This window comes from Herpailurus yagouaroundi, unplaced genomic scaffold, assembly GCF_014898765.1.
Source record: "Herpailurus yagouaroundi ecotype Mexico unplaced genomic scaffold, PumYag 203, whole genome shotgun sequence".
Lineage (NCBI taxonomy): Eukaryota > Metazoa > Chordata > Mammalia > Carnivora > Felidae > Herpailurus > Herpailurus yagouaroundi.
Window position 1 is genome coordinate 10634416 of NW_024412434.1, and position 26385 is coordinate 10660800.

A 26385-nucleotide genomic window follows, 5' to 3' on the forward strand; every position below is an offset into this window, starting at 1 on the left:
GACTATGAAAGATAATCTGTGGAAGTATACACATTTAATTGAAGGATGGTACAAATCACAAAATCTATTTGTAAAAAGTGATATATCACAATACTTAAATTTAGCCAAGCAGACAAAAGAGTTGCACACTGAAAACGACAAAACGCTGCTGAAAGAAATGAAAGAAGACATAAATAAGTAGAAAGACATTCTGTGTTCATGGATCAGAAGACCGAATATTGTTAAGATGGCAATAGCACCCAAGGGATCTACAGATTCAGTGCATTCCTATTCAAGATCTGATGGTGTTTTAGAAAACGTAGGAATTCATTTGAAATTTCAAGGGCTCCCAAATAGCCAAAATAATCTTGAAAAGAAGAACAAAGTTAGAGGACTTCCTAATTTTAAAAATAGCCAAAATAATCTTGAAAAGAAGAACAAAGTTAGAGGACTTCCTAATTTTAAAAGTTGCTACAAAGTTACAGTAATCAAAACAGTGTTGCACTGGTATCAAGGCATAGGTCAATGGAACAGAAGAGAGACCCCAAAAATAGACCTTCGTGTATATAGTCAACTGATCTTTGATAAAGGTGCCAAGATCAGGCAATGGGGAAATGATAGTATCTTCAACAAATGGTGCTGGGAAAAACCAGGTAATCTCATGCAAAAGAATAAAATTGAATCCTGACTTTACAGTATACACAAAAATTAGCTCAAAATAGAATGAAGATCTAAATGTAAGTCCTAGGGGCGCCTGGGTGGCACAGTCGGTTAAGCGTCCGACTTCAGCCAGGTCACGATCTCGCGGTCCGTGAGTTCGAGCCCCGCGTCGGGCTCTGGGCTGGTGGCTCGGAGCCTGGAGCCTGTTTCAGATTCTGTGTCTCCCTTTCTCTCTGCCCCTCCCCCGTTCATGCTCTGTCTCTCTCTGTCCCAAAAATAAATAAAAACGTTGAAAAAAAAATAAAAAAAAATAAATGTAAGTCCTAAAACTCTAAAACTTCTAGAAAAAAATATAAAGGAAAAGCTTCATGACATTGGCTTCGGGAATGATTTCTCAGATATGAGACCAAAAACATAGGCAACAAGAGAAAGCACAGGTAAATTGAATTTTATCAAAATTAAAAACTTTTGGGTATCAAAGGATACTTTCAAGAAAGTGAAATAACAGCCCACAGAATGACAAAATATTTGTAAATCCTACATCTGATAAGTGATTAATATTCAGAATATATAAAGAACTCTTACAACTTAACAATGAAAAACCAAACAACTGGATTCATAAGTTAACAAAAGACCTGAATAAACATTTTTGCAAGGAATATATACAAATAGTCAATAAACACATGAAAAGATGCTCAATAGTCACTAATCTTTAGGAAAAAATGCACCTCAAAACCACAATGAGATAGCACTCTCATTCATTAGATGGCTATTATTAAAAAAGTAAGCAAAATAACAAGTGATGGTAAAGATGTGAAGGAACTAGAATCCTCATGAATTATTGGTGAAATATCAAATGCTACAGCCTCTGTGGAAAAGTTTGGTGTTTCCTCTAAAAGGTAAACACAGAATGATCATATGATTCAGTAATTCCATTCCTAGGTTATATCCAAAGAATTGAAATCAGCGACTCAAACAAATACTTGTACATCAATGATCATGGTAGTATTATTTACATTAGCCAAAAGGTGAAAAAAAACCCCAAATGTACATCAACAGAAGAACTGATAGAACAAAATGTGGCAAATACATATAATGGAATATTATCTGCAGTAAAAAGGAATAAAGCTCTGATACATGCTCCAATATGGATAAGCCTTTAAGACATTATGCTAAGTGAAATAAGCCAGATAGGAAAGGACAAACAGTGTATGATTCCGTTTATATTAGATACTTTCAAAAGACAAATTTGGAGAGGCAGAAAGTAGGAGAGAGGTTACCAGGAGGGACAGAGTCCAGTTGGAATGATGAAAAAGTTCTGGAGCAGATAGTGATGACGGTTGCACAGCGATGTGAATGTATTTAATGCCACTGAATTGCAAGCGTAAAAATGGTAAATTACATGTTATGTATATTTACCACAATAAAAAAGTAATACATCTTCCTTTATTTCACCAACATAGGCATTAGAACATCATAATTAGCCTAATAGAATTTCATTAACAAATCAGTCACACTCTATATTAAAAGCATCTAATTTTCCAAACCAAAAATGTGCAGCTATAAAATCCCTTGTCAATTAATTGCTAATTAAAGAAAAAGAACTACTACAGCAATATAAGGGAAAACACAAACCACAGTTTGTTCACTTTTAAAAAGTGACTATCACTTTTTTCCCCCAAACTACTAAGCTCAAACAAACCATGCTAAAATTTACTAAGAATAAATCAAGCAAACAATTTTTTTTTCAGAAGTGGAATATGCTGCTGTTCCTTCCAGTGTATCTTTTCTCCTCCAAATTTTTCACTTGGAAATAAATTGTGCTAACACTTGACATTATTAAGCTTTAAGGAACCATACTCTGTCTTCAGAATAGCTACTAGAAAAATATGTTGCTTGTCAAGTTATTTGTTTAAAACTGTAGAAGGGCACACCTGGGTGACTCGGTCGGTCAAGCAACCGACTTCAGCTCAGGTCATGATCTCATGGCTGGTGAGTTAGAACCCCACATCCGGCTCTGCTGACAGCTCAGAATCTGGAGCCTGATTGAGATTCTGTGTCTCCCTCTCTCTCTGTCCCTCCCCCGCTCATGCTCTGTCTCTCTCTCCTTCAAAAACAAACATTTAAAAACATGTAGAAATAATTTTAAAATATTTAACATGCAGTATCTTTTTTTTTAATTTAATTTATTTATTTTTGAGAGAGAAAAAGGGGCAGAGAGAGAAAGAATCCCAAGCAGGCTCAGTCAGCACGGTCAGTGCAGAGCCTGACACGGGGCATGAGCTCACAAACCATGAGATCATGACCTGAGCTGAAATCAACAGTCCAACGCTTAACAAACTGAGCCACCCAGGTGCCCCAATATGCAGCATCTTTAAAATACTGTGTTAAAATTGCTGTTTTAGATCTCACTAGGGTCAAAATCATTCAGTTTGTTGACAGATTTAATCTTTAACCAAGGGCACAAGGACAAATGTACATAATTAGTTTTCTAAATGTTTGTGCAGAGTAAAATTTAATTTGCTCTTTGTGGTATCCTACTACAAACCTCACCTAAAAATATAATGGAATCTAGTTTGTGCTGTTCCAAATGATAAAACGTTAAACCAATCTTCAATCGATGATTATTGGTATGTAACTGCAGAGTTGGTATTTTTGGCATGGGTAAACCTCATTTAACTAAATGAACCTATAATTAGGCTTCCTGGGAGAAGCAGTGAAACTAAAGGCAAATTTCTGTATCATCTCATGTCTCCTAATATTTCATTTTAGAACAGAGAACTGTTTTCTGTTACCATTACAGTACATTTGCATGATGTCTGATATACAGGATCAGCTGTTGGATTTGATGCTGCCATCACTGTTTCTATTTTCGATCTGTGAATGTGGTTATTTCTGTCACTTCACAGAAATAGTCTAATTAAAAAAAGATGCCTAAGTTCACAAATGGTCCGTTTCTAATAGATCCGTAATGAAATATAATGTCTATACTAAAAGCATTTAAGATGCTATATACTATAAATTCTGGTGGAACTGGAAGAAATAATATGGTTCACATGCTGGAGAAACAGGAAAACGAGCATAAGTCTCAGATTCTAACCTCTTTATAGGTGCATGTCTGAGTAGATGCCTTAGCCATCATTACTGCGTATCACTTCCATCACCAGCTTGTCTCTATTATATTACATTTATATACTATTATATTACAGCACATAGCTTCCCACTCAACAGAAATATGAAGAAGAAGCTGCCATCCAATTGTCACACCTCAAACTTGGGGTCGCCCAGTGAATACCTTTTGAAAACTCAGGAACCAACAACACTTCATAATGTTCACGTGATGAATGTACAGTCCTCCCATTTTTCTAGATCCAGGATGGTGAAGAAATTTCATGCAGAGAACCTGCTTAGAGTCCTGCTTGATGAGAGGGGATCTGAGGCTAATTCTGGATCAAATGGGAAAGAAGACCAAATATGTCTATCACTGCCTTGTAGTGATGGCATGTGTGATGCACACTGGCTAACTCCAATCTAGATATTCTAAAGGTATCCTTGCATTACATTAAATAGCAAAGAACAGGGTATCAGGACCGCATTTGTGATGCCTCTACAGAACTGATTTACCTAAGCTATATTTAAACATTAAAACTTTAGCAGAGAGAGGAGCCAAGATGGTGGGACAGCATGGGAGTTTTTTGTGTCTCGCATCTATGAAATACAACCAGATCAACACTAAACCATCCTGCATACCTAGAAAACAAATGAGGATTAACAAAACAATCTTCACAACCTGAACCACAGAACTCAGCAGGTACACACTGCAGAGAGGTGAGGTGGGGGAGAGAGAAGCCACAGAGGGCAGGGAGCTGTTTTTGCTTGTGGAGAGAGGATGGAGATGTAGGGAGAGTACAGGAAAAGCACCCTCCCCAAAAGCAGCTGGGAGAGAAAGTGGAAAAGTGGAAACAGCTGCAGGGACTGAAATAAAAAGGGAGAAAGGAAGGTTTAAATTCCATTAAGACTCTATAAACAGGGGAAGTGCAGAGTCTGAAACTCCACAGCTCGATACCTGGCAGTTCTCTGGTGAGAAGGGCAAATCCCCAAGAGCACAGTGAAGTCTGGGGGGTCCCTCAGGCCACAAGGGGAGAGGCAGTTCCTCTGCTGGGAGCATATGTGGTAGAGGTTGTGCCCCACCACAGGCAAAGGCCCCAGTGGACCCCAGAGAATAATCACATTAGCTGGTGTTGGAACAAGGTCATTAAGGGTGAAGCCTAGTGCTAGATTTGTGTTGAAATTTACCGTAATCCCTGAAATGCTGCTGCTACACGATCACATGAACTTTTCCTGGGGTGGGCTGGCACCAAGGCACAGTCTCTGGGCATCAGCAGCAACATGGTGCCACAAACATTCCTGGGTGCGACTGGAACCCAGCCATTGCTTGGTGAGACCCTCATGCAGAGAGGCAGAATGGGACAAAGCCGCAGTCCCTCAGAAGTGAGGGGTTGGAAACACAGCCGCATGTGATATAAAACTCAGGAAGGAGGTGCCACCTGGCAACCTGACAGCTTGATCACCGACAGTGTAAAAGCAGGAAGTGAACAGAAGCCAGAGACAAAGGACCAGCATGTGATTGCTGATCCAGGAGAACAGAGTTCCAATACTTGAGACTGGGTGGCTGGGTGACACCACTTTCACCCCTACTGCGAATGTGCATACACACCTACCAGCACCGCAACAATCTACCCCAGTAAGCTAAGCAGTGCCATCTAGTGGAGAACAGAGCCATTACACTAAGCCCCACCCAACTGGGCCAACCTTGCTCTCAGGAACACCACAAGTCTCCCTGCCTGCTTAGTTTACGGACTATAAAGTGCTTCATAGTTTGAATCTTAGAGGAAAATGATGTAATTTCACTCGTATTTCACTCTGCTCACTGGTCCACATATTCACTTTTTTTTCTTTTTCTTTTCTTTTTCTTGACTACAGAAAGAGAAAAAATTTATTTTTATTCTCAATTTTTATTAAAAATGTTTTACTTAAAAATGTTTTTCTTTAATTTTTTCTTTTTTACATTTTTATAAATTTTTCAAATTCTATTTTACTTCCATCATTTCATTTTGTTTTATTTCATTGTGATCATTTTTTCAAATTTTCAAATATTTTCCTTTTTTTTCCCATTTTTTTCTCTAACTTATCAAGCCCCTTTCAACACTGAGACCAAAACACACCTAGGATCTAGCATCATATATTTTATTTGTGTGTGTGTGTGTGTGTGTGTGTGTGTGTGTGTTGTTTTTAATTTTTTAATTTTAATTTTTTTTAATTAAAAAAAATTTTTACCTAATTCATTCCTTTTCTTCCTTCAAAATGACAAAAGGAAAGAATTCACCCCAAAGGAAAGAGCAGGAAGAAATGACAGCCAGGGACTTAATCAACACAGATACAAGCAAGATGTCTGAACCAGAATTTACACTCACGATAATAAGAATACTAGCTGGAGTCAAAAATAGATTAGAATCCCTTCTGTGGAGATAAGAAGTAAAAGCTAGTCAGGGTGAAATAAAAAAATGCTATCACTGAGCTGCAATCACAGATGCATGCCATGCCAGCAAGAGTGGATGAGGAAGAGCAGTGAATCAGTGATATAGAGGATAAACTTATAGAGAAAAATGAAGCAGAAAGAAAGAGGGAGACTAAGGCAAAAGAGCAAGATTTAAGAGTTATGTGAGCAAATCATAGCAGAAAACTTTCCTAACCTGGGGCAAGATACAGACATCAAAATCCAGGAAGCACAGAGAACTCCCATTAGATTCAACAAAACTGACCATCAACAAGGCATATCACAGTCAAACTCACAAAATACTCAGGCAAGGAAAGAATCATGAGAGCAGCAAGGGAAAAAATCCTTTACCTACAAGGGAAGACAGATCAGATTTGCAGCAGACCTATCCATAGAAACTGGACAGGCAAGAAAAGAGGGGCAGGATATATTCAATGTGCTGAATCAGAAAAATATGCGGCCAAGAATTCTTTATCCAGCAAGTCTGTCATTCAAAGTAGAAGGAGAGATTAAAAGTTTCCCAAACAAAAATTAAAGGAGTTTGTGACCGCTAAACCAGCCCTACAAGAAATTTTAAAGGAGATTCTCTGAGGGAAGGAAAGGTAGGTAGGTAGGTAGATAGATAGATAGATAGATAGATAGATAGATAGATAGAAAGATACCAAAGCAAAAAAGACTAGAAAGGACCAGAGAACACCAGAAACTCCAACTCTACAAGCATCACAATGGCAATAAATTAATATCTTTCATTACTCACTCTAAACGTCAATGGAGTAAATCATCCATTCAAAAGACATAGGGGAACAGAATGGATAAGAAAACAAGATCTATCTATATGCTGTTTATAAGAGACCCACTTTAGACCTAAAGACACTTTCAGATTGAAAGTAAGGGGATGGAGAACCATCTATCATACTAATTTTCAACAATAGAAAGCCAGAGTAGCCATACTTACATCAGACAATCTAGACTTTAAAATAAAGACTGTAACAAGGGATGAAGAAGGGCTTTATATTATAATTAAGAGGTATATCCACCAAGAAGACCTAACAATTGTAAACATTTATGCTCCAAATGTGATAGCACACAAATATATAAATCAATTAATCATAAAGATAAAGAAACTCATTGAAAATAATACCATAATAGTAGGGGACTTTAAAACCCCACTTACAGCATGGACAGATCATCTAATCAGAAAATCAACAAGAAAACAATGGCTCTGAACAACACACTGGACAAGACGGACTTAACAGATACATTCAGAACATTTCTAAAGCAGTGGAACATACATTCTTCTCCAGTGCACATGGAACATTCTCCAGAATAGATCACATACTGGGACACAAACCAGCCCTCAACAAGTACAAAAAGATCAAGATCATACCGTGCATATTTTCAGATCACAACACTATGAAACTCAAAATCAATGCAAGAAAAAATGTGGAAAGGTAACAAATACTTGGAGACTAAAGAACATCCTACTAAAGAATGAACGGGCTAACCAAGAAGTTAAAGAGGAAATTAAAAAGTACATGGAAGCCAATGAAAATGATAACACCACAGCCCCAAACCTCTGGGACACAGCAAAGGCGGTCATAGGAGGAAAGTCTATAGCAATCCAGGTCTTCCTAAAGAAGGAGGAAAGGTCTCAGATCCACAACCTAACCTTACACCTTAAAGAGCTGGAAAAATAACAGCAAAAAAGGCCCCAAACCAGCAGAAGACTGGAAATAATGAAGATTAGAGCAGAAATCAATGCTACTGAAACCAAACAAAACAGAACAGATCAATGAAACCAGAAGTTGGTTCTTTGAAACAATTAACGAAACTAATAAATCACTAGCCAGTTTGATGAATAAGAAAAAGGAAAGGACTCAAAAAAAGAAATCAAGAATGAAAGACGAGAGATCACAACCAACACAGCTGAAATAAAAACAATAATAAGAGAATATTATGAGCAATAATATGCCAATATAATGGGCAATCCAGAAGAAATGGACAAATTCCTAGAAACATTTAAACTACCAAAGCTGAAACAAGAAGAAATAGAAAATTTGAACAGACCCATAACCAGTAAAGAAATCGAATTAGTAATCAAAAATCTGTCAAGAAACAAGAGTCCAGGACCAGCTGGCTTTCCATGGGAATTCTACCAAACATTAAGAAAGAGTTAACACCTATTCTCTTGAAGCTGTCCCAAAAACTAGAAACGGAAGGAAAACTTCCAAACTCTTTCTATGAAGCCAGCATTACCTTGATTCCAAAACCAAAGACCCCACTAAAAAGGAGAACTATAGACCAATTTCCCTGATGAACATGGATGCAAAAATCCTCAACAAGGTGTTAGACAACCGGATCCAACAATACATTAAAAAAATTATTCACCATGACCAAGTGGGATTTATACCTGGGATTCAGGGCTGGCTCAATATCCACAAAACAATCCATGTGATTCATCACATTAATAAAAGAAAGGACAAGAACCACATGATCCTCTCAATAGATGCAGAGAAAACATTTGACAAAATACAGCATCCTTTCTTGATATAAAGCCACAAGAAAGTAGGGAGAGAAGGATCATACCTCAAGATCATAAAAGCCATCTGTGAAAGACCCAATGCTAATATCATCCTCAATCGGGAAAAACTGAGAGCTTTCCCCCTACGGTTAGGAACAAGATAGGGATGTCCACTGTCGTCACTGTTACTCAACACAGTATTGGAAGTCTTAGCCTCAGCAATCAGACAATACAAAGAAATACAAGGCATCCATATTGGCCAGGAGGAGGTCAAACTTTCACTCTTCACAGATGACATGATACTATATATGGAAAACCCAAAAGATTCCACCAAAAAACTGCTGCACAGAAATCGGTTGCATTCCCATACACCAACAATGAAGCAGCAGAAATAGAAATCAAGGACTCGATCCCATTTACAATTGCACCAAAAACCATAAATACCTAGGAATAAATCTAACCAAAGAGGTGAAAAATCTATACACTGAAAACTATAGAAAGCTTATGAAAGAAATTGAAGAAGACACAAAAAAATGGAAAAAGATTCCATGTTCCTGGATAGGAAGAACAAATATTGTTGACATGTCAATACTACCCAAAGCGATCTACATATTCAATTTCAAACAACACCAGCATTCTTCACAGAGCTAGAACAATCCTAAAATCTGTATGGAACCAGAAAAGACCCCGAATAGCCAAAGCAACCTTGAAAAAGAAAACCAAAACAGGAGGCATCACAATCCCAGACTTCAAGCTGTATTACAAAGCTGTAATCATCAAGGCAGTATGGTACTGGCACAAAACCAGACGCTCAGATCAATGGAACAGAAGAGAGAACCCAGAAGTGGACCCACAAACGTATGGACAACTAATCTTTGACAAAGCAGGAAAGAATAAATATCCAATGAAATAAAGACAATCTCTTGAGCAAGTGGTTCTGGGAAAACTGGACAGCGACATGCAGAAAAATGAACCTGAACCTGTGTGTATACATACACACACACACACACACACACACACACACACACACACACAATGGAGTTTTACTCAGCAATAAAAAACAGTGAAATCTTGCCATTTGCAACTACATGAATGGAACTATTATGCTAAGCGAAATTAGTCAGAGAGGGACAAATATCATATGACTTCACTCATATGAGGACTTTAAGACACAGAATAGATGAACACAAGGGAAGGGAAGTAAAAATATATAAAAACAGGGAGGGGGATAAAACATAAGAGACTCTTAAATATGGAGAACAAACAGAGGGTTACTGAAGGAGTTTTGTGGGGGGGATGGGCTAAATGTGTAAGGGGCATTAAGGAATCTATTCCTGAAATCATTGTTGCACTATATGCTAACTAACTTGGATGTAAATTAAAAATAAATAAATAAATAAATAAACTTTAGCACAATATCAGGAAAATTAACAAATAAAGCTATGAAAATTATTGTATTTATTTTCTGTAAGGATGTTTATCATTCAATACATTTAACAATATTTTCTATTTAAGAATCCACAGGAAAAATATCTCTGAAGACTTAATGATAGGCATATTCAAATTTCATCTGAGTGACTGGTCAGTTTTTATCTTATGAACCCTAACTTGCTTTTTTTCTCCTATTTTCACTGTTGCTAGAAAACCCCAGAAAGTTTTCTCTAGCAACAGGCTAAAAACAGTATACCTGCCCTCATGGAATCATTCCATATCTTAACCCCACCCTTGACTTCAACTAATTTTTTTCTACCCTTTTTTCGCTGAGCCTCAATCTATTAATACTTTTAATCTTCTAGAAATTTTTGTTATGGGTGCTGGTGTAAGACAAAATATAAATACATACCTACCTCACCCTAATGGGTTACTTTGGGCAACTGACAATCTCCTAGAGGCTGGGTTTTCTTTTCTATGAAAAGAGGGGTTACTTCATTCTAGTTCTCATATTTTGTCATCTTTCTAAATAAAAACCAGGAAATTAGTAACAAATTGATTTACATGACCAGCTTTTAAACTGTTACCATTGCAACAATACAACAGGGAACATACATTCCATGACTTCATAATTGATAGTCTCTCAAGATTTCTGTAACTTTCTCATTTCTAAGGTAGAGGTTGGAACCTTCCTAGAACGGTCAATGATATAGATAAATATAAATAGTAAATAGCTATAGCTTACTTGTACACTTAACATCTGAAAAAAAAACAAAAAGCCACATATAAATAAATGCATAGTAAACACTTTTTAAAGATAATTATCTATATAGAAATACCTGTGCAATTGCACGTGCATATGTGAATTGGCACTTGTGGAGCTTGGGTATTCAAAACATTTTTTTTTAACTGAGACCAATTAAGTGAAACTATCCTGCCTACAGTTTAGTATTCCTTCCATTCCTTCACAGTGAAGAGTTGGCCAAAATAAGAGAATCTGTGTTTTGTTCATTTCAGCTATATCTGGACAATCTATTAGGATTAGTATAAGATGATCATTTATAATTATAAAGACAGTTTAAATGAATTTATTGCCTGGAATCCCACTACTTACATCAAATAGGCATGGCTATATTTTTAAACACCTTATCTTTTAAGCTATTTTAAATGTCATACTTAGCCCCTAACATTGGAAGGAAACAGATTATTAATTTCACAAAGAGGTCTAAAATAATATAATAAATAATATGTATAATAAATATAATAAAATAATATAATAACAAAAGACAAATGTCTAGTAAGGTACTCTATATAAATTATCTCATTAAATCTTCAAAAGTATCCTGTGAGGCAATTAATAAACTCCTTCAAAAATTTTTATAATAGGGGCGCTTGGGTGGCTCAGTTAGTTGAGCATCTGACTTCAGCTCAGGTCATGATCTTGCAGTCTGTGAGTTTGAGCCCCACACTGGGCTCTGTTCTGACAGCTCAGAGCTTGAAGCCTACTTCAGATTCTGTATCTCTCTCTCTCTCTCTCTCTCTCTCTCTCTCTGCCCCTTCCCCACTCATGCTTTATCTCTTTCTGAAAAATAAGTAAATATTAAAAAATTAATTAAAAAATTTTATAATAGCTTTATTGAGATATAAATCCTTTTACAGTGTACAAGCCAGTGGTTTGTAGTATACTGACAGATTTGTGAAAGTATCACCATAATCTACTGGACCAAAAAGAAAGAAAAGAAACCCTGAACACCTTAGCAGTAACACCCCATTCTACCCTCCTTGTATCTCTTGACAACCACTGGCCTACTTCTTGTCTCTACCAATTTGCCTATTCTGGACCTTTCACATGAATGTAATCATGCGATATATGATCGTTCATGACTGTTTTCTTTCACTTAGCATGTTTTCAAGATTCATCCATGTTGTAGTGTATCAGTACTTCACTCCTTTTTATTGACAAAAAAGTTTGCCATTTTATGGATATACCACATTTTATTCATTCATCCATCAACGGATGAACAGTTGGGTTGTTTCCATTTTTTGGCTATTATGAATATGCTGCTATCAACACTTGTGTGAACATTTTTGTGTATACAAAGGTTTTATTTTTGTTATTAGTTTCAGCTGTACAATATAATGATTCAACAGTTCTATATTCTTCTCAATGCTCATCAAGGTTAAATGTACTCTTAATCCTCTTTATCTATTCCACTCAGGTACCTCCCTTCTGGAAACCACGAGGTTGTTCTGTGCGTGTACACACACACACACACACACACACACGCATGCACACACCACATCTTCTTTATCTATTCATCTCCAGATGGACACTTAAGTTGCTTCCATATCTTTGCTATTGTAAATAATGTTTCAATAAACATAAAGGTGCATGTATTTTTTTGAATTACTGTTTTTGTTTTTTGGGGGTAAATATCCAGTAGTGAAATTACTGGATCATAATGATAATTCTATTTTTAATATTTTTTGAGGAACATCAATACTGTTTTCTACAGAGGCTGTACCAGCTTGCATTCCCACCAATAGTTCATGAGGTATTCTTTTTTCTCCACATCCTTGCCACTGCTTGTTATTTCTTGTGTTTTTGATTTTAGTCATTTTAGACATATGTTTTCAATTCTCCTGGGTATACACCTAGGAGTGGAATTATTGGCATATCATAACTCTATGTTTAATTTTTTAAGGGACCACTATACTGTTTATATTCCCAATAGCAATGAATGAGAGTTTCAATTTCTCCACATCCTAAACAACACTTGTTATTGTCTTTTTTATTTTTATCTATGCTAGCATGTGCTATAGGCTTGATTAGAATTTTCCTAATAACTAATGTTATTGAGCATTTTCATATGCTTATTGGTGATTTGCGTATCTTCTTTGGAGAAATTTCTATTCAGATCACTTGGTCCATTTTTGAATACTGTTGTCCTTTTATTATTTATATGTTCTGAGTACTAGTAGAGTCTGTAAATATTTTCTGCTATTCTAGGGGTTGTCTTTTTACCTTTTTGATGATGTCCTTTGATGCACAAAAGTTTTCAATTTTGATGAAGTCCAATTTATTTATTTTTTCCTTTTGTCATGTATACTTTTGATGCTGTATCTAAGAAACCTTGCCTTACCCAGAATCATGAAGATTTATGCCTATGTTTTCTTCTAAAAAATGTTTCTTAGTTTTGGGCCTTATATTTAGGTGTATAACCCATTTTAAATTATTTTTGTATTTGGTATATTAACCCCCAATTTTTAAGTTTATTTAGTTATTTTGAGAGAGAGAGAAAGAGAGAGAGAGAGAACAAGTGGGAGAGGGGCAGAGACAGAGGGAGAAAGAGAGAATCCCAAGCAAGCTCCATGCTCTCAGTGTGGAGCCTGATACGGGGCTTGAATTCACAAACCCGTGAGCCGAAACCAAGAGTTGGACGCTTAACTGACTGAGCCACCCAGGCGCCCCAACCCCAATTTTATAGAGGAAGAAACTAGTTGAAGTGAGGCTAAGCAATTTTCCCAAAGTATAATGGCATTCAAGGGGCTGGACAGGATTCAAGTACGAGCAATGTTACTCTAGAGTCTGCACACTCACCCACAATATTATGCTAATTCTACACTGCACACAATGTCTTTCTCTTTTGTCAAAATAGATATAAATTTTTAGATTATAAGTTGTTTATTCTTTATACTATCAGTGGGTAGGCAATGCAATGGGAAACTTGTAAGAGAGGCATCAGTATTACTTCAAAAGTAATGATCAGTTTTCTGCTTTATGCAAAAAAAAATGCTGTAAAGACACAAGAGAACTTTAAAAAGCAAAGCCAATATCTACATGTTATAAACATGCCATCTTTACACTGGAAATGGTTTACTGCTTTCACAATTCTCTTCCTTTTGATAACTGAAATCAGAAGAGAAAAGTTCACCAAATGTTTCCTTTCTTCAGTATACTAGATCTGCATTCACTGACTATATTAGCCTATATCATTTCCTAAAAATATTCCCCCTTCTATTATGTCACATTCTGTGAAAACTGATTCCTCAAAAAGTGACCATCCTAAAACTAGATAGCATCTAATTTATTTACTACAACTAGTTTGTAGCTATAGAAATTTCACTAAATGATACACGAAGATATCTATTCTCATGAAAACCTTATAAAGTGGCATTTCATATGACGACCCAGAGAAGTTTGAAAGGTTAGTAACTTTGGAAATGTTAAGTAACATTAACATAGATCAAGACATTGGTCCATCAAGAACTATCTCAGTGCTCAACATCGCTCCTCATCAGGGAAATACAAATCAAAACCACACTCAGATATCACCTCATGCCAGTCAGAGTGGCCAAAATGAACAAATCAGGAGACTATAGATGCTGGAGAGGATGTGGAGAAACGGGAACCCTCTTGCACTGTTGGTGGGAATGCAAACTGGTACAGCCACTCTGGAAAACAGTGTGGAGGTTCCTCAAAAAATTTAAAATAGACCTACCCTATGACCCAGCAATAGCACTGCTAGGAATTTACCCAAGGGATACAGGAGTACTGATGCATAGGGGCACTTGTACCCCAATGTTTAGAGCAGCACTCTCAACAATAGCCAAATTTGTGGAAAAAGCCCAAATGTCCATCAACTGATGAATGGATAAAGAAATTGTGGTTTATATACACAATGGAGTACTATGTGGCGATGAGAAAGAATGAAATATGGCCCTTTGTAGCAATGTGGATGGAACTGGAGAGTGTGATGCTAAGTGAAATAAGCCATACAGAGAAAGACAGATACCATATGGTTTCACTCTTATGTGGATCCTGAGAAACTTAACAGAAACCCATGGGGGAGGGGAAGGAAAAAAAAAAAAAAGGGGTTAGCGTGGGAGAGAGCCAAAGCATAAGAGGCTCTCAAAAACTGAGAACAAACTGAGGGTTGATGGGGGGATGGGAGGGAGGGAAGGGTAGGTGATGGGCATTGAAGAGGGCATCTTTTGGGATGAGCACTGGGTGTTATATGGAAACCAATTTGACAATAAATTTCATGTATTAAAAAAAAGAACTATCTCAGATTTCTTAATATCCAATATAATATTCTACCCATTATATATCGTTAACTCCATTTAGCACAGCAATCATTAATGATTATAATCAATCAAAATTTGTAAAGAACTGTTATCCCCTGTGCAAATGAATTATACTACATAGAAAGATTTCAGAGTAGTTTATTAGATAGACCTTTTAATTCTACCTGCTCTGCCAGGGATAGGTTTTTTAAAAAATGGATTGTTATCTAGGTAACAGTGGTTAGATATTTCTCAACTCCACTTGCCTGCTTCTTTATTACATATACACTTTAACACATATTTTTTTGCAAAAGAAAAACAAGTATTGGTTAAATGAAGAGCATTTTGCCCATTTGCACTTTCTGGCTAACTTAAAGCCTGATTTTAATTTGTGTTGTATGCTTCTGTTAATGAAACTGTCTATTTAAAATAACTATTAAAGTCTATAACATTAACATAATGGACACATTCTCCTGGAATCTCAATAGAGGGTTTTCTTTTATTATGTTAACTTGAGGCCTTGTAATAGATGCCATTCACAGAGAGTTGTTTTATTTTTTTTATTTTTTATTTAAAAAAAATTTTTTTAACGTTTATTTATTTTTGAGACAGAGAGAGAGCATGAACAGGGGAGGGTCAGAGAAAGAGGGAGACACAGAATCTGAAACAGGCTCCAGGCTCTGAGCTGTCAGCACAGAGCCCGACGTGGGGCTCGAATCCACAGACTGTGAGATCATGACCTGAGCCAAAGTTGGTCGCTCAACTGACTGAGCCACCCAGGAGCCCCGAGAGTTGTTTTATTTTTAAAATTTCTAATGGGAACACTTTATGCTTCCAGTAAGCTTGGTTAATCTAAACCAATCTGTATAACTTTGCTAACACGAAGGGGTCATTTGAATTTGGAAAAGCTGGAAACTTTAGACTTTGTGGTTTTTTTTTTCTCCCAATACAACAAATAAGTTTCTGAAAGAAACAGAACCACAAATTCTGACAACAACACTGGCTACATATAATTCATTGGGTGACCAACTGAAGACAATTTCCCAGAAATGTTTACCCTGGACATTTTAGCATTTCCTTCACCCCTAAGAAGCATACAAATGTTTATACTATTCTTTGATTTCTCAGAACAGAACCAAAGGGCAGCCTCGCTCAAAAGTCATATAAGCCCTTTGTAGGATAATGTGCTCAAAAATAGTCGTCCATTTGCCAATGGTTAAGAGAAATAAAAATGAAATATAACAAATACCAAAAAGCTTTCTATATATGAAAAAATTAACAATACATTGGCTACTAGCAAAATAAGTTCTTCTAGAAGCCAAAGAGATAGAAAAGAGAGTTCTTCAAGGCAATAAAGTACTGAGGCTCCACACTACATTGGGGGAAGCATTCTGTAGAAGAAAATGTTATAATAAGGTTCCATATTTTTAAACCCTACTTCTCTTAGGAAGTTAAAGAATGTAATGTTCATACTCTGGTCTAATTATATGGGAATAGGAAGACTTCTGCCAAACAGAGAGGCAACTGGGGCTTGGAAAAACTCAATTGTTTGAAAAAAGAAGTGGTCACTTCGTAATAAAAAGGAAGTACATAACCAGGGTACCTGGGTTTACCTTTGCTTTGCGAAAGTGGTAGACCACGAGCATGCTAACGAAGGCGAGCAGCATACACAGGGCTTGGAAGGAGATGATAGCAAGTCGCAAATACTTATCCTCCTGGACAAAGCAAGGGCTGTCATCAGCACAGTAGGGGCAGCCCTCTCTGCAGGGTAGGCAGACATGGGCTTCTTCTGACACATCTTTTGCACTTCCTGCCAAAGGGTGATCCGGATCCCTTCCTGAAAGTTCCAAATAAAACCACAGTGTCATTGCACCTCTGAGATAGGTGAGATTGAGTACACAAAACACATCCTCACCTCTCCATTCCTTATCCCTTTTATTAAAGATTTTTAGCAAGCTTCTTGCTAGGGGAGAGAGTTACTTTGCTTTTAGACTCAAACAAAAATTTTTTTATCACTTTGATTTAAAAATGTCATTCAGAGTAACTGAGAAAAATTAGCAAAAGTGTAACTAAAATTCCTCAAAGGCAAAGGAGAGTTTTCTGTTATATCATTATCTACCAATCACCAAATGATACTTCCTATGGCACAAATCATATTCCATAAGTATTTGTTAAAGAATTAACCAGAAGGAAGGAGAAGAAAGTTCTCTCTTTCCTGTACCAAGTCATACCCAACACTTTTGGAACTTCTTGACCTAGATGGCACAGAATCCAAAATGAGGCTTTGATTGCTCCTTAATTCAGCAGGGATCTCATCTACTAAGTTCATTAGGTCTAAATTGGATAAAATGGCACTTAACCGACAGTTGTTCAGTGTGCAATTGCCTAATGATGGTGCATCCTTTGCCCAGAGTATAATCCATACTTACAGGCTATCATGTAATTTTCCACTTTGTCTACTCATAGGACATTTCTCCACTATTAACTAACTGCCACTATTGACCCTCCCTTTACTTTTAGATTCTTATTCTCAGTTATCAAACTTAATTTAGCTCTGAAGCTCAATAGGTAAAGATTTTAATTGTTGAGTTGAGTTTAACATTGATAAATATCCAATTAATAACATAAACTAAAAAAAAAATATTTCCAACTCCGAACTCAATATGAAAGACATTAGGGAATATATACCCGGTTTAGTATATAATATAGCCACCCAGTTTAGTGTATAACACAACCACCCTGTTCAGTATGTAACACAACCTTGATAGATTGAGGAATCTGAGAAAGAGGTTGTTCTGATTAAAATAGCATTTTAATAATATAAAGTTTAATAGAAAGTCTTTGTAACTTTCAACTCTTGTTGAAGAAGGTTCATATTCTTTCTAAAATGTATTTGTCTGCTTTCCTTCCTTAATATATAAAATAGAAAAAACATAATTGAGTATTTCTTGATAATTCAGTATACAATGCTGTTTAAGAGTGACTATTCTGCTACACAGTGAAAAGTAGATGAAGTCAGGTATCCAGAAGATATGGTTCCCATTCCTAGGCAGCTCTGAGAGATTAGGCAACTCACTTGACCACTTTGGGTCTTGGTTTACTTATGTACAAAATGTGAATTGCTATGGGGATTAAATGAGTGAATGTATATAAATCAGAGTGCCTATTTTAACTTCTTCAAATATTGAAGATGCAAAGAGGAAGTAGAAATTGTTGGTGCCTTAAAGAAAATTACTATTGTTCAAAAACAAGAAAGTTAGAAGCTTCGAAGAGCTGAGGTAAGGAGGAAGTAAATGGGAATGATAATCTCCATTTTAGAGAAGCTAACTTTGAGGTCCAACTCATTGTCCAAGAGTAATACACAACAAGAAGTGAACAATAATATAAGACTGGGGTGTGGGAGAAGGATCAGAATCAGAGAAAGAACCTACAGAGAGCTCTGGGAGTGGATAAGACAATAATTAGGTAATGTAAAGAGGGAGAACAGATATGTGCAAACTTTTACAATTTCATAAAAGAAAACATTTATTGGAACATACTGGAATGTGATCAAAGATGATGACTGAGGAAAGGCTATGAGGCAAAATGACTGTTTTATCCTTCGTTGACCTTTAAGATGGTGGTTCTCAAGGAACAATAAAGACTGGAACTAGGTTGTTGGGGCTTAAGGAATAAATATGTGATAAAATAGAATATTATTTCAATAAATGCTCCTTTGAATGAAAAAAAAGCCAGAAAAGTTCATAGTTAACAGGAATAATGATGAAGTAAAAAAAAAAGGATTTTGGTTTTGTGTTTTGTTTTCTTCTATTACAGGTAAGTTCTGTAAAAGGAGGTACTGGAAAGACTGGTAAGAATAGGATGGGAGGATTGGATGTAATCAAAAGCACAGTTAGAGAAATTAACTGTAAGAATAACTGATGGCTTTTCTCATCAGCAAAGGAAAGAAGTAGAGATGGATTAAAGATTTTTTTATTTTTATTTCTTTATAGAGAAGAGAATCAGTTGAAAACTGTTCTGAAATACAGACCAAAGAAAATGTGGAAGTCAATTGTGTAGTCTTATACTTGTGAACAACTCAGGTAGAATAGGTGTTGAGAAAGAAGAAAGCTGGTCTTGAGGATGAACACATTAAAGATTCGAGCAGCACTATTATACGAGACGACTACTTGGATCACTTCGCAGAAAAAGAATCCATTTAGAGTAAGATGGTATGATTTACTAGGAGATCTAGTCAAACCAGTTTTTTTCTTATTTTCTACAATTACCAGTAGCACAGAAACTACTGCAGAGACAGAGCAGTTAAGGAGAGAGAATAAAGAAAGGATTGTGACAGGGGCACCTGGGTGGCTCAGTCGGTTAAGCGGCTGACTTCAGCTCAGGTCATGATCTCTCGGTCCGTGGGTTCGAGCCCCGCGTCTGGCTCTGTGCTGACAGCTCAGAGCCTGGAGCCTGTTTCAGATTCTGTGTCTCCCTCTCTCTGACCCTCCCCCATTCATGCTTTGTCTCTCTCTGTCTCAAAAATAAATAAATGTTTTTTTAAAAAAAAAAGGATTGTGACGGTGGCATTTTAGGGAAGGAGGAAAAGCCAATACAAAGCTGTGTGATGGACCTACAGCCTTCACTCCTTCAGGGTGGCTGGTGCTCAATCCTCCAGAGACCTCCTGAGTCTGAGTCAATCTAAGGGATGAAAGAGGAAAACATTTCTTCATCATTGATCTTAATTGATCAAGGGTAGCCTTCAGAGTCATCAACTCCTGTACATTTTTGGTTGTGCACTCATAACTTTGGAGCAGATTCCTGCATCTTGTGCCATGACTCTAGTGATGCCCTAGAGTAGAACAGAAACCTAAAAGTGCGGTATGAAGTTCCAAGCTGAGGCAAAATATAATACAACTGTATTTATGCAAAGCTCTTCAAGGCTTTCAGGAAACAGAGCAATGACTGGAGTAAGAGGTAGGGCCAAGTGGCATTTGAAGGTATTAAAAACAGGTATATAATATAGATAAAAACTTGAGGAATGATAGGGCACACATATCAAAAGCTACAAAGTACAAAAGTGTAGGATACTAAGAAAACAATAACTTAATTAACTCTGAGTGCAAACTGGATAGTCACGTGAATGAAGCCAGAAAGGGTTATTGCACTGAGTAAGATAAAGAAAGTTGTCAAAGATTCAGATGGTCTGATGATGGTGACAAAAATGTCAAGACTGGTAATGACAAATTTGGAAGACAGAGGTCAGGATTCCCCCTTCTGACCAAAATGGGAAAATATGGATGGAATTTACCTTCATATCAGAAACAATAAAAAGAATAGACAAAATATTAAAGTTATGGTTTTATAGACTGGACATCTGGTAACAAGAGACAGTAATTCCTAACAAGTGCAAATGCCCTTCAATAAACCAAACTCTATAAATAGAATCACAACAAAAATTAAATTAGTAAAAAAAGAAAGTATCTATGGAAAGTCTTTATTTTGTGAAATAGCCCTTCTTAATCCAGTCTTTGCTTATTGCTTTAGCTAAACAGGCAGAAATTTTCTCATTTAAGTTTAAGAAGCTCTCGGCTGTCTATCAGCCAAGAAGTGTATACTATTTACTTTCTATACATATTAAACTTGAAACTTCACCCATATCTAATGGCATAATTCTCCCAGATGGTATGAGATATAGCATCTGAATTACTCAAATAAGAAAAATACAATTGACCCTGAACAACATCGGTTTGAACCTCATGGTCCACTTATGTATGGATTTTTTTCAATAAATATATTGGAAAATTTTGGGAGAATGTTGACAATTTGAAAAAACTTGCAGATAAAAAAAAACTTGCAGATAAACTGTATAGCCTAGAAATATTGACAAATTAAAGAAAAAGTTGCATATGTAATGAATGCATAAATATATGTAGACGCCAGTCTATTTGAACATTTACTATCATAAAATATACACAAATATATTATAAAATTTAATATTTAGGGTGCTTGGGTGGTTCAGTCAGTTAAGCATCCGACTTTGGCTCAGGCCATGATCTCACGGTCCATGAGTTTGTGTCCTGTGCTGGGCTCTGTGCTGACAGCTCAGAGCCTGGAGCCTTCTTCAGATTCTCTGTCTGCCTCTCTCTCTGCTCCTCCCCCACTCTCGCTCTGTCTCTCTCTCAAAAATAAACATTTAAAGAAATTTAAATTTTTTTTAACATTTATCAAAATGCGCATATATTTACAGACAACACATGAAACCATCCCACAGTTGAGAGAAATGTAAACAAATGTAAAGATGCAGTATTAAATCATAAGTGCTTAAAATTAACTGCAATAATAATTTTGTAGCCACCTCCTGATGCTATTGTGATGAGCTCAAGCATTGCCAGTATCTTCCTAAAACCCCAACTGTTGCTAATCATCTCTGCATGAGCATTTTGTCTCTCCAGTAAATTGTGTAGCACATAAAAAGTGACCTTTCAGGGCTCTCACGTATTTTTTTACCTGTGTTTAGGGCAATACTGTAAACCTTGAATAACACCATGAGACTCATACAGAGTGCCACTAGTGATGCTAGAAGTGCCCACAATAAATTTCATATTAAAAAAAATAATAAAATAAAATAAAATAAAATCTTAAAAAAAAAGAAGTGCCCACAAGAAGCAGAGAAAAGTCATGACGTTACAAGAAAAAGTTGAGTTGCTTGATATGCACCGTAGATTGAAGTCTGCAGCTGCAGTTGCCTGCCATTTCAAGAAAAAGAATCCAGAGTAAAGACAATTGAAAAAAAAGAAAGAAAGAAAAAAGGAAGGAAGGAAGGAAGGAAGGAAGGAAGGAAGGAAGGAAGAAAAAGAAAAAGGAATTTGTGAAAATGTTGTTGCAGCTATGCCAGCAGGCACATCCTAAAATACATTTCAATCTCATATTGAAAATGCAGCTTTTATGTGGGTGCAGGATTGCTATAAGAAAAGTATACCTATGGACTCTAATATGTTTTGAAAAAAAAGTGAAGTCATTAAAGCAAAAGGAAGGTGAGGGATCTAAAGCTGGAGAACTTAATGCCAGCAAAGGATGGTTTGAGAATTTTAGAAAGAGGTTTGGCTTAAAAATGTCAAGATAACAGGAGAAACAGCTTTTGCCAATTAAAAGTAGTAGATGAATTCTCAGATGCCTTTAAGAAAACTATCGAGGAGAAAGGATATCTGCCTGAACAGGTTTTTAATGCAGATGAAAATGCCCTGTTCTGGGGGGGAGGGTTAGGGTGGTTTGGGAAATGCCACAAGAGATGTTTATTAATAAGGAACAGAAGTGAGCACCAGGATTTAAGGCAGAAAAGGATAGGCTAACTCTGCTCTTCTGTGCAAATGCAGTCAGGTTTATGATCAGGACTCCCTTATCTATACAGCTCCTTGTAGGGAAAAGATAAACACCAGCTGCCAGTCTTTTGGTTGTACAGGAAGGCCTAAACAACAAGAACCCTTTTCTCTGGATTGGTTCCATCGATGCTTTGTTCTTGAAGTTAGGAAGTTCTTTTCCAGGAAGGTACTGCCTTTTAAAGTTCTTTTGATATTGGATAATGCCCCTGGCCACCCAGAACCCTACTGACTTCAACATCAAAGGCATCAAAGGGTTCTACTTATCCTCAAACACAATGTCTATAATTCAGCCTCTAGATCAGGAGGTCATATGTATCTTTAAAGCTCATTACATGGTACTCTATGGAAATGATCATCATGGCCATGAAAGAGAACCACAACAGAGAGAATATCATAAAAGTCTATAAGGATTATGCCATTGAAGATGCCATCGTTGTTATAATGAGAGAGCCACAAAAGCCATCAAGCCCCAAAATAAATTCCTGCTGGAAAAAGAATGTGACAAATGTTATACATGACTTCATGGGATTTACAACAGAGCCATGGCAAAAAAAAATGTGGAGGAGGTAAAGAGAAATTTAAGAGTGAATGGATACTATGTCAGAGGAATTAACAGAAGACCACTTGAGGGAGATGAGTGTGGCCCAAGAAGTGCCAGATGATGAGGAAAAAGAGGAATAAGAAGCAGTACCAGAAAACAAGTTGACATCACACAATTTGGCAGAAGCGTTCTGATTACTTAAGGACTTCTTTTAACTTCTTTTACTACAAGGACTATTATCTGATACAGGTGCTAAAAGTAACACAAATCATGGTAGAAGGATTGGTACCATATAGAAACAGAGAAGTGAAAAACAGATATATTCGTGTAAAGTGGCAGCAAGTGTGCCTGCTTCTCCTGCCTCCCCTTCCCCACCTATGCCCCCACCCCCACCAAGACAGCAAGACCAACCCCTCCCCTTCTTCCTCCACACCCAATTCAACATATAAACAATGAGGATGAAGACCTTTTTGCTGAGCTAGTTCCACTTAATTGACACTAATAACCATGCCATACAGTTACTAAACTCATTTGTTGTATGTGTATGTGTCTTCATGTGAAAATCTAGTAACTGTCAAGCAAAAACTATATGAGACATTTCTGTGTCACCATCATCATCCTCACTTAAGTATTCTTTATATAGAACATCATGTGCAAGACTTGTATGGAAGTGGATAACCTATTCTTCCAAAGGCATCCAGTAAGTGATATTTAATATAAAATTAATAATGTGTTAGTTTTTTACCATTTTATAACTTTGCTTCCAAAGAATTAACATTACGGTAGAGTCTGCCTCTCTCTCTCAATTGGAGAAACTGTGTATGAGCCTATTAAGTGTTTTTTTTAATGTAACAATGTTTCCAAGACAATATTATGAATATGATTGTAATACCGTATGCCATAAACATTTGATATGATTCATCCATTAGCATACAGGGTTGGCTACCATGAAGCAATTGTATTGATTACACTAAATATTACTGCTTCTTTATCACTGCCTGAACTGTAATATCTATAAATAAATATGAATTTCTTTTCCATATTACCTTTTCATTTTTGATGTCTAGTGTCAGTAATACATTTAACATCTACAGTGTTTCGTATTATATAAGAAAGGCAATATTGATGTAGGTAATGACAGATGATTCGTCTCAAAAACAAATGAAATAAACTTATAGTACCAATACAGTACACTACTGTAAATGTATTTTCTCTTATCATTTTCTTAATAACATTTTTACTCTAGCTTGCTTTATTGTAATAATAAATTATAGCACATAATACATATACAAAATATATGTTAAACTCTAGTTTTCGTAGGACTTACAGTCAACAGTACGTTATTAGTAGTTAAGCTCTAGATGGGGGAGTCAGGAGTCATACGTGGATTTGTGACTGTGCAGGGGGTTTGCACTCCAAATCCCTATGTTGTTTAAGGGTTGACTGCACTGCAAAGTGTTAAGTGCTCTGTATACTTGAGCTTGTTGGTTTTTATAACACAACCATGACAAGCAGTCGCAGTCACAGTCACAGTCACATTTTAACTACATTTGACAAGTTCTTCAGCTTTGTTAAATTTTCCATCATTTTTAACCAATTGAAATTTGAGAGTTTCTCTTTGCCTAGGACCAAATCTGTGGTCCACTTCTAGTAAACATAGAAAACCTAACCTTATCCCTGATTTTTTCCATGACCAATATTTTACTCTTGCCCAATTTCCTCATCTTTAATTGTTATTCTGTTGCAAAGTATAATTCTGTAAGGTACTCCAAATCATTTTTGGAATGAGTATGATATACAAAGCACTGATAAAATAGTACCTCAAGTTTTACAGAGTTTGACAGAAACAAATTATTGTTCAATTCAACAACTATTTTCTGAGTGTCAAATGATGTGTCAGGAACTGTTTTACTGGAATAAATCAGTGAACAAAACAAAGGTCTCTGTGCCTGTGGAATTTGTGTTCTACTGAGGGAAACAAACACAACCAATCAACATAATGGCAAATAATATTGTATGTAAAACTGAGAAATGCCAAGAGGAAAAAACAAGTACAGCAAGGTCAGGGGCATCAGGTGAGCTAGGGGTGAGAGATGCAATTTTAAATAAGTGGTTAGGGTAGATCTCATTCTTTTTTTTTAACTTTTTTTTAATGTTTATTTATTTTTGAGAGCAAGAGAGAGAGAGAGAGAGACAGAGTATGAACAGGGGAGGGGCAGATAGAAAGGGGGACACAGAATCTGAAGCAGGCTCCAGGCTCCAAGCTTTCAGCACAGAGCCCAACGTGGGGCTCAAACTCCCAAACTGTGAGATCATGACCTGAGCCAAAGTTGGACTCTTAACCAACGGAGCCAACCAGGCAGCCCTGGGTAGATCTCATTCTACAAGTGATATCAAAGCAAAGATTTGAAGGAGGTAAGACAGTGATCCATTATGACTTGTGATCGGAGAGAATTCCAGGCAGAGAAAGGAGCCAGTATAAAGAACCTGAGGTGGAACCATACCAGGCACATGTAACAGCAAAGAGGCAAGTGTGGCTAGAGCAGACTGAGTGTGGGGCAGTACAGTGGAAGATGAAGTCAGAGAAGTAACAGGGCCAGATCATAAAGGGCATATGTGGGTCACTTGTAGGGACTTGGATTCTATCTTCAGTCAGATAGCCATGTAGGATTTTGAGTAGGGGAGTGAGAACGATATACCTAATGTAATTACAGGATTACTTTGGTAATATAGAGAATATAGTGGAGTGGGCAAGGATAAGAAGGAGGGAAATTAGTGAGAAGCTTTGAAGTAATCCATGTGAGACTTAACGGTGGCTGGGGCCACAGTGTAACAGTAAAAACTGGTTAGATTCAGATTTTTCTGATGAGTTGGTTATGGAATGAGAGAGAAAGAAAAGAGTCAAAGACGATTCCTATATGTTTGGTGTTAACAAGTGGATGGATGAAGTTACTAACAACCAAGAGAAGAATGTATGTGGAAGTTTTTGGAGAAGGCCATAAGTTCAAACTTGACATTTCAGTTTGCAGATGTCTACCAGAGACCCTGGTAGTGATGTGAAGTCTGGAGTTTGGAAGAAAGGTCTGCATTGAAGATACAGACACAAAGGTCATGGGCATATAGATAGAATTTACAGCCAAAAGACTGGGTCAGATTACCAAGGGAATGAGTATAGATAGAGACAACTCCTGGGGTCCTCCAATATTAATGTCAAACAAAATTCTTAGTCAGGCAAAACTTTCCCTGGCTCTGACTCACATTTTAAAGG

General features: G+C 36.7%; 1 protein-coding gene across 1 annotated transcript in view; it reads right to left on the reverse strand.

Moving 5' to 3' along the window:
* GPR158 (G protein-coupled receptor 158) overlaps window positions 1–26385 on the reverse strand; it is a 441554-nt gene that overhangs the window by 183682 nt on the left and 231487 nt on the right. Inside the window, exon 4 of the mRNA XM_040451181.1 lies at window positions 16829–17052. Within this exon, the coding sequence (XP_040307115.1) occupies window positions 16829–17052 (224 nt within the window). The remainder of the gene's footprint in view (window positions 1–16828; window positions 17053–26385) is intronic.